This window comes from Sipha flava, unplaced genomic scaffold, assembly GCF_003268045.1.
Source record: "Sipha flava isolate LNK unplaced genomic scaffold, YSA_version1 321_pilon_pilon, whole genome shotgun sequence".
Classification (NCBI taxonomy): domain Eukaryota; kingdom Metazoa; phylum Arthropoda; class Insecta; order Hemiptera; family Aphididae; genus Sipha; species Sipha flava.
The window spans coordinates 147,124-157,801 of record NW_020273004.1 but is presented as its reverse complement, the minus strand read 5'-3'; the positions used below and the strand labels follow the sequence as shown (position 1 = coordinate 157,801).

Genomic DNA, 10,678 nt, shown 5'->3' with positions numbered 1-10,678 from the left:
AATAAAAAAAATAAAATCAATAAAATATTATTATATTACATACCTATTACGAGTATAGATTATTTATATTAAAATGGAAAACACACTATTATCATTTTTAAAGCGATATTACTCTATGACGTCTATTAAAGAATCTATAATAAACGTCGAATATAGATTATCAAGTATCAACCTAAGATAAGGCCACCGCCGCGGCCGCAGTGCACACTGCACATATTATATTATTATATATTTGTCACAGTTCATCGTTAACATCGCCGTGCCGTGCGCCGTTGTAAAATATAGGTTAATAAGTTGCATTTTTATATTGTATTTCACATTTTTATACACTTTATCTTTATTTGACTTTATGTATTATTATAAAATATTTCTAATATGAGTAAACAGTCGCAAATGACGAACTTTTTCAAACAACCGCACAATACATCGACTTCTGATAATCAAAACTCAAATATTACAAAAAAACATAATTTGGATACTACTCAAAATGTTGATGAACCATCACTCAAAAAGGTAAAAATATTAAAATATAAAGATAGTTACGTTAAATATGGCTTTACATACTTAAACGAGAATGGAAAGGATGTTCCTCAATGTGTTATTTGTGGTATGACATTAGCAAATGCATCACTAAAACCAAATAAGCTCATTAGACACATGGAAACTAGTCATGCTCAGTATAAAAATAATACAAGGGACTTTTTTTTAAGAAAATTCGAAGAATTAAAAAAAAAATAAAAAAATGATAAATACTTATACGGTCGAAGACAAAATCTACCTAAAATGTTCTTATTTGGCAGCCTTACACATAGCTAAATCAAAAAAACCATACTCGATTGGGGAAAAATTGTTAAAACCGTGTATGATTGATATTTGTACAGAATTATTTAGTAATGAGCACGTGACAAAGATTAAAAAAATACCTATGTCTAATGATACGATAAGTAGAAGAATAAATACTATGTCTAATGATATTGAAAATCAGCTTAGTGAAAAAATCAAAAAATCAATTTTTTACGCAATACAGCTCGACGAATCTACTGATATAAATAATGAAGCTATATTATTGATGTATGTGAGGTATGTAGATACTGATCTGAACGATATACAAGAAGAGTTTTTCTGTTGCTTAAATTTAAAAACATACTGTACTTCTGAAGAAATTTTCGAAACCATTTCATCTCATTTCCAAAAAATTAATTTACAATTTTCGAACTGTATCGGTATTTGTACTGATGGAGCTGCAGCTATGACCGGAAAATTTAATGGCCTTGTCACACGCGTTCAACAAATTGCTCATAAAAACATTATATCAACACACTGTTTCATTCATCGTGAGCAATTAGCAACTAAAGATATGAACGAAAACCTATTTGACGTTCTAAATATATGCATAAAAATAGTAAATTTTATTCGAGCTAGTGCCGTAAACACTCGCGTTTTTAAAGTGATGTGTGAAGAAATGGGTTCAGGTTTTAAAAATTTGCTATTACACACTCATGTTCGATGGTTGTCGCGAGGAAAAGTTTTGACTAGGTTATTTGAACTGAAAACGGAAGTAGAAATATTTTTAAGAGACAAAAAATCACCAGTTAGTGATTATTTCGAAAATAATGTGTGGTTAGCCAAACTTGCATATCTTTCCGATATATTTTCAATTCTTAATGAATTAAATTTAAGTATGCAAGGTCCACATACTAATCTTTTTATATCGTACAACAAAATTGACGCATTCCTAAAAAAAATAAGACTATGGACAAATCGAGTAAGAAACTACACATTTGATATGTTTCCAAATTTTTTTAACATGACTCAGGAAAATATATTAACAAAAAATGAAATAAATGAAATGTGTATTATCATAGAAGAACACTTAGGTAGATTAAGAGAAAAAATGTCCAAATATTTCGACCCCACAAAAGACATTCGTAAAAATTGTAATTGGGTAATAAATCCATTCGTACAATCTGATCAAAATATACTATCATTAACAAATGAAGAAAAGTTGATTGAATTGAGTGCAGATGTGGGCTTACACGAGATTTTCAGAAGCAATAAAAATATAGGTCAATTTTGGATAAAGGTTCAAAATGAATATCCTAGTTTGGCTGAAGAAGTATTAAAATTACTTATTTCATTTTCTACTACATATTTGTGTGAAAATGGTTTTTCCACATTAACAACAATAAAAAATAAAACTAGAAACCGTCTGGAAATTTCATCGGCTATGAGAATTAGCTTGACGAAGTCAATTGAACCAAGAATTGACGAAATAATATCACATCAACAGCAACAACCAAGCCATTAAAAATATTAATATAAAAATATATTTATATAATAAAATGAAATATTTAATGTACGTTTTTTTTAATTTTAAATAAATATAATATTATAATATGTATCTTTAATATTTCTCGTGTACAGTACTTGTAGTAACTATAGACTCTAGATTATTTATAATGATAATCTAAGCGAGTATGTAAAAATATATATGTAGGGGTCGCTAAAAAATTTAAATTTAAAAAAGGGGTCACCACAGTAAAAAGGTTGAGAAACACTGATCTATAACACTTCAGCATTATAAATATGTGATATCATAAATAAATGCTAAGTTAACTTAAATTTGAAAAAAAACTAGTAATTTATAATACTTAAACATTATAAAGATGTGATATCAAGAATAAATGCTAAGTAAATTAAATTTTAAATTAATTGATTCTATCTCAATCATTTATTTACTTGGTTAGAATTTATATATTTCGGTAAATAAACATGTCTATTCATAACTGGACTATTTAACAAATTTCCATGACAAATGTTACTAAATTTGTTTTATAAAAAAGTGTTAATTATTAATTTATAAAGGAAATAAATTCTAGCAAAGTAAATAAATCATTGAGATAGAATCAATTAATTTAAAATTTAATTTACTTAGCATTTATTCTTGATATCACATCTTTATAATGTTTAAGTATTATAAATTACTAGTTTTTTTTAAATTTAAGTTAACTTAGCATTTATTTATGATATCACATATTTATAATGCTGAAATCTTATAGATGACTAGTTTTTTTTTACTTAGCAATTTTTTACACGGAGTTCGACGAAGTGTTTTTGTTGGGTAACGGGTAGCGGAATCGAATCGGAAGAAAATAGAAAATGGACAATATTTTCACACAATCCGTTTCTTTAACGGCAACGAAAACGGATTGGATAAAAATAAAAACTAAACTTTACTAAACTTAAACGGGTACCGGATAAAAATTATCGGACACTAAATCGAAAAGTGTGAAATGTTATATCTATTAATATAGTCTTGATAAACGGTTCGTTTTAAAAACGTTCCGGCAACAGAAATATATCGAAGCAATCCGTCGAGTTGTCCGTTAACGGACCGGTGGGTTATTTATCCGTTGATTGAAACGAATTGTGTGAATAATTAGTATAAACAATTATGTTTCTTATTTCTCCGTTTTCTATTTTTATCCGATCCGTTTCCGCCGTCGTTAAAAAAACGGACTGTGTAAAAAAGGCTTAAGGCTGGTGTAATGGATTCGAACGAAATTGTTACGTTCTCATGTTTAACACACTTGTACTTAAAGTAAACTTAAAGAAACTTATTATAATTTTTGAATTTGAATTTAAACAAACTTCGCACAACACACTTCAAAACCAACACAAAGTTATTACATCCGGATAATTGTGCGTCCATATAGCCATTCAAGTTCAAAACAATACATTTCTATAACGTGCGTATACATGTTTCGACGTGCGCTGTAGCAGTGCCGTTCCTAGGTTCTGCGAGGCCCTGGGCATTATTAGAATTCGAGGCCCTACAATATTATATCGAAATCCATAGGTACACCAGAATAGTGGTCCTCGATCCATATATCTATAATTTATTTATACATGGTATGTTGTCAGTGTCGGCCTGGATCTAAAGGGCCCAGGTAGGATTAACGTAATCTAACCCCCATACTACAACATTTATTTATTACTCGTATATTGAAATTAAATATATCTTAAATATGTAAAATGGCCATTAAAATGTAATTTATATAGATTCTATATTTGTTATTTTAAATAAAAAATAATAAAGTTAAAAATTATCTTAATTTAAATTTACCGTTAAGTATTCAACTTTTATAAAAAAAAAAAAAACTATGTATGTATAAAATAAATACATTTAATAGTATATATTATATCATATCAAAAGTCTTGTCGTTTCTTTTGACGATTTTTTTACGTTATCTATTAGTTTTATTTTATCTACATTTAAAGTAATCTTTTTCTATAGCCATAAGCATTAGTGGTTCTAAATGTTGCTGATCGAGTGACGATCTTAATTTTGTTTTTATTACTATATGCTTAGAAAATACTCTTTCACAAGTGACTTGAATTTATGGCAATAGTATTATGTATTTAAAAACCTAATTCAAATTGTTGTACATAACATAATGACAAGATAGTTGGGTAATAATTTTAAAAGCACATGCTATACATTTCCAACAGGTATTACAATTTATCGAATCAAGTTCATCTTCTGAATCAGATGTCACTAATTCATCTATAATATAACCTTCACCATCATTATCGATCATTATGGCATGTTTTTTTGGAATAATATTAAAATAATTAGAAGCAAATTGTTTCTATTTAAGTAATACAGTATCTCTATTAACATCAGATCACTTTTTTACAGTTATCAAGATATCCATAGCATATTCTTTAAACTTTTCGTTGTATTCGTATATTTTAGGATCTAACCATTTACATCCTTTAATATATTTTAATTTGGAATTAATCGTTCTTCAATACTATTTAATATCAAGATCATTCATCCATAATAATTATAATTTATATTTATCGAACTACAACACAATTATAATACCTGACTAAGATAATAAGAAGTACGATTTACTTATTCTAACTATAGATTTAAAAATTAAAAGTTAAAATACTTTACGACCACGTGTTCCTCGTAATTATTATATCCAAACGTTTCGTTGCATTTAAATATACATATAAAAAAAAGACGGGGGCCCAGGCAGCAATTGCTGCCTAGCTGCCTTGACCAGGCTGACACTGTATGTTATTATTGTATAAACGCAAGTGCCCCGTTTACCCTGCCCTCGGGACGGCACTGCGTTGTAGCATAATACGCAGAGGCAAAAATCAACATTCGTTCATATGCACGTCGTTAGTGTGGCCCTATCTGTAAATATCAATACAATTTTACAACGGACGTCAAAATTAACGTACGTTACGTGGCGGTATAGTTTGTATAGACCTGAGCAATTCCAGCAATGAATGCCAGGTTAGTATATTTTTCTGAACTTTTATCAATTCTGAGTAGAGTAATAAAAGTATTGATTCTACAATTATGTTTATTTTATTTTAAGAGTTTGTCTGTGTACACGATTCATAGTAAAAATATTTCTATGATTTTTAATGTTTAAAAATCATTTTTAATAACAAATTAAATCTAGTTAGTTTTATTAGGAGGGGAAAATGTAAAATTAAAAGTATTTTTAAGATTGTTAAGAAAAAAAAAAATAAGAAAAGAGGTAAGTGCATGAAGTAGTCACTTTTTGTTACTCATTTTCATTTTTAACTTTATTAAAAAAAAACTTTGGAAAAATTAAACTTATGTTTGAGCATTAAATTGTATAAATTAAAAATTCTACATCGAATACCTGTTTAATGTGTTGAATTGCTGTTTTAGTGTCATCATAGGTTTCCCATTTCTCGTTGCCTCGGAAAGCGCTGGCAGTATAGTGACCTGTAGTTGAACGTAGTCCTCGACGTTCACCACCATGAAAATTAATTATTCCTCATAAGTAATACATTTTCTAAGATGCTGTTAAGTGCTTATCTATATCAGATAGCTTTGTTGTATTTTGTTTTGCAAAGTTTTGTCTCACTAATGTTACCGACGATTTCTCAACGTTTACTGTACTAGTTGATGCTTCTAAATCTAAAGACAATTTTATTATATATATTTTTGCATGAAAAAAACAAAAAAATAAAATAGATTATACATTTGTATAGTATTTTATATTTATTTACCTTCAGGGAGTGAAATCAGCTCAACCAAAATATGTGTAGTAGGCCAAATAGAAGATATCCTTTGATAACCACAGTAAACACATTTCTCTTTTGATTCTCGGAGGCATTCATACAATTCTTTCTGGATTGAAAACTCATAGTTGAATTTATTCAATGACATTATTGTAGAAGTTGTCTCAACATTCTTTACAGAACAAAATGTATTTTGACAATTGCTCTATTTGATAAATGATGGCATATCTGCCATTAATTTACTCGCCATTGATGTTGCTGCGTCAGTGATATCAATGGATTTTAGTCCACCAACTAGAATTTTTAATTTATCACTAAAAAATTGAAAAACTTATAATAAGCGTTCATAATAAATATCTTTAAAATTATTTTGTGAAATCATCTTTAATATCAATTTAGCAGTTCTATTAGATGATGATTAGGGTGCAGATTTTTATGTAATAAAAAAGTCAAATATAAATAACATAAGAATCCTATTTAAAACTATATCACATAATCTATATGGCAAGAATACTTGAATATTATATGCACTTTTGTTATTATATACTACTATTATATATATTAAATACTAATTATAACGTTAATTTTAATTACAGATTTTAGAAGTTCTTTTTGATATGAAGTGTTGGACTGATACAAATTCATCTAAAAAAAGCTCATACACTTGAATTGACTATATGCAATAGTGAATTAATAGTTACTCTTTTTTTCTCTTATTGATAAATTGACACTTCCAGTTAGTCGAATTCTTCAATCAAAACGGAAAAGGCAAATTTTGTTATTGAAGGCGTTAAAGATGTATTAAATGAGAAACGAATAGACTCACATAATGTGTTTAAAGATATTTTTAATGAAGCTTGTGATGTAGCTAATACTTTAGGATTTGAAATTAAACCATTTCGAATATCTAATATGCAAATTAATCGGTCAAATCATCCAGCACAAAATTCCGAAGAGTATTATTGTCGGTCAATTTACATACCATTATTAAATGGAGTTGCAAGTGATATTAAAAACCGTTTGTGTCCAGATGTAATTGGAGCATTTGATTTAAGACTATTAATAACAAAAATATTTGTTGAAAAAGAAAAAAGATTATTAATTAAAAATATTGTTCATGTGATTAAACAGTTTTCACCTATCCTATCATCAAATTATATAGCTATTATACAAGGTAGTTATTTATTTAGGTATGGCCAAAACTTTACACAGTACACCTACTTAATTTTATACTGAAAAATTAAAAAAAATAAATGTTTATTATATTTTAATTTTGAAATACTTTAACAATAGCATAATATGAAAAATATAAAAAAAAATTATGTAATGATTGTCAAAAAATAATATGAAATATGATTATTTTGAATTTTAAAAAAATATTTAAATAAACTAGATAGGTATTTGATATTTAATTACGTCCAAGACAGCACTTAAAATACCTAATTTAAAAAGTGTTCTAAATATAATTAATGTTACAATCCTTTAGCAGTTAATGGTTATATTAAATATTTAAATAAATATGAAAGTATTCTATATTCCTGATCTACAGCTCTCTTTTAACAATAACCTTCCTCCTACGTCTTCTTCCTTTACAGCTGAGTGTTATGCCATCACCGAAGCCCTAAAACTTATTCAAAATTTTCCCCCCAACAATTACTTAATTGTCTCAGATTCTATGTCGTGCCTCCAAGCCTTAAATTCAAACCCATTTAACTCTCACCTGTCTCCACTTATTCTTCGCATCAAGTCCCTTATTTTTACATTAAATCAAACTAATTATAACATCCACTTTCTTTGGGTTCCTAGTCATACAGGCATACATGGTAATGAAGTTGCAGACCACCTTGCTAAATCTTCATCCAATCTCATCTTTCCTTCTATTTCTCAACTCCCCCATTCTGACTTCACATCGCTTATAAAACAATACTCTACTAATATTTGGTTCTCTCTCTGGAACAATCTACCTGCCGAATTCGCCTCAAGATACAGAAATATTACACCAAATATCCTAAAAAAACCTGGTTCAATAACTTATACTTACATAGACCATATATAGTACAATTTAATAGGCTACGCATAGGACATCACCTTCTTCCTAGTCACTCCTTCAAACTTGGCCTTAATTATTCTCCATTCTGTACTCTTCACTTAAATGAATGCATTTGTGACTTATCCCATATTCTACTCGACTGCCCTGCACTTCAACTCAATCGCATTATTTTAATTAATGAACTTAAGACTCTTAATATCCCCTTAAATATCCACTCCATACTTAACACAAAATCCACTACCGCCATCAAATTAATAATTTCCTTTATATTGGATGCTGGCTTCATTATTTAATATGTACACTAATGTTTAATGTATAATGTTGTTTTATTTATAATCTCTGTAAATGTCGAGCTATCATAGTTGTATACTAAAAGCTAATAAAAATAAAAAAAAAAAAAAAAAAAATATGAAAGCAAAAATTTATTTTAATTTATTTTGTGTTTACATTAAATAAATCATAAATATAATGATTTTTTGTGTAATATGGGGGTGAAATTTTTAATTTTTGCCCCCTGCTGAAAATACAATCAAGTACCATCTAGGATAATTAGTTATTTAATATCTATGCTGATATGTTGGGCACTTGCCGCACCGTTATATTTAATATTGAAGAATCCTGTGGATTAATTCAACTGAAAACCGACACAATATGAAAACCCAATAATACTGTAAATTTAGGAAATAGATATATTTATCTTTTTATGTGAAATATGTCATATTTATCATTAAATCAATTCTGTATTGTGGTAATATAATAAATATACAGAGATATCAAAAATTGTCAATTTGGAAAAATCAGTACTTTATAGTTAATACATATTATGCTTTTTGTTTTATATTCAAGATGACATCCCCCTTGAGCCGTATCATATATTACATTATTATAGAAATCTAGGTAAATCGATAATACAATATGAAATATAAAATAATGCACAATACTAATTACATATATACAGGTTAACATTATCGCGATTGCGACAATACGTGACGAAAATTATTCGTTTACGTTTTCGTGCAACACAAAACGTTTAATAATAATAGGTATTGTAGCATCGAATACTGATATTCGAAGAGTCAAATATTCGAATGATTTATGGTAAAGCTATCCGAATTCGAATATACATTACATCTTTATTACAGACATTATGTATACATATTAATTAATTAAAATAAAAGTTTTAGTTTGTACGTATTATATATAATATTTAATAATTATAATTAACACCCCCCCTTCAGAAAATCCTAGCTACGCCACTGATAACATAGTATGTACTTGGATTCGGGGTATAGAGCTAAGACTAAAGTAGCAAAAGGTTTATTCACACATTTTTTTTTTTAATTATACACTTTTACAAAGCCCCTCCCATTTAAGTTTTTATTTTTATCAAAAGTAAATAGTTGCAAATCAATCTATGTATACCAAAAAACACAATAGAATAGATAATTTATTTTGATTACACAAATTAAGTGACATGACAAATAACCTACATCAGACTGGTATTACAATGTTATGTGCATTGAGGAAGTGAGTCCTGTATTTTTAATCTGATGCAGGGTTATAGGCCTAGAGCCCGTTGTACATCGTGCCTACCCGATTTTTCATTTATAATTATAAGGTATTCTGAGATATATTTTTTGTATAATGTATGATTTGCATTTTATATTAAAACTATCTTGTAGGTGAATAGACCAAATAATGGACATTAATTCAATACTAAATTATCAAAGGCAATAAACACATTAGTTATCAATAATTTTTATTTATTTATTTATAAAATCAACGGGCCAACGCCCTTTAACAAAGAAAGAAAAAAAAAAATTTTACTAGAACATGAATAAATTTCTGTAGCGCAAATTTTTGCAGGATTTGGGTTAAGTCATTCCTAATAAAAAAATATTAACACTTAACATGTTCACTACCCTAGATAAATTAATAAAAATTAAAAACATTGAACATACTTTAAATTATCTACTCTAGGGTACAACATATTTTTAGGGCATATTTTTTAATTATTCTGGATGTTTTAAAAAATTATTGATTTTTACATTTATTTTTGAAATTAACGTAGAGTGAGGGGGACGTAATATGAGTCTAAAAATATAAAGATTTGTACATAGTACATAAGTTCCCGTACAGTACACGTCTCATTTCTCTGATATATTACATGTTAATGGCTTCATAAAAGACGTATTTATATTTCGATGATGTAACGAATTCGGAATAGCTAAACTTTAGATTGTGGCAAAAGCATAAGTTACACCTCCCACCCTTTAAATGCCTCCACTGCCTAGAACAAGATACCTAACAACGGTAATCAAAATCCGTCGGAAATAAGATAAATTATGATTTAAAAATGTTGTAGAAATCAGATTTATCAGAGTATGGTAATGGATCAACCGTAGACGTAATACAAATTTATATTATGTCTACGGGATCATCGAACGGCAACATTCAAGTGAGATATCCGAATCATTCGGACGAACCGTAAGGTCCGGATGATGCGGATTTTCGATCATCACTGCGCATGAGTGTTGATGATTTCGA

General features: G+C 28.1%; 1 protein-coding gene across 1 annotated transcript; it reads left to right on the top strand.

The window, feature by feature from the left end:
• Nucleotides 1-375: 375 nt before the first annotated feature.
• Nucleotides 376-2,308, top strand: LOC112686668 (SCAN domain-containing protein 3-like). Its single transcript, XM_025559063.1, has 3 exons — nucleotides 376-677; nucleotides 892-1,679; nucleotides 1,866-2,308. Exons 1-3 carry the CDS (start codon nucleotides 376-378, stop codon nucleotides 2,306-2,308), a joined length of 1,533 nt encoding a protein of 510 aa, XP_025414848.1.
• Nucleotides 2,309-10,678: the final 8,370 nt, after the last annotated feature.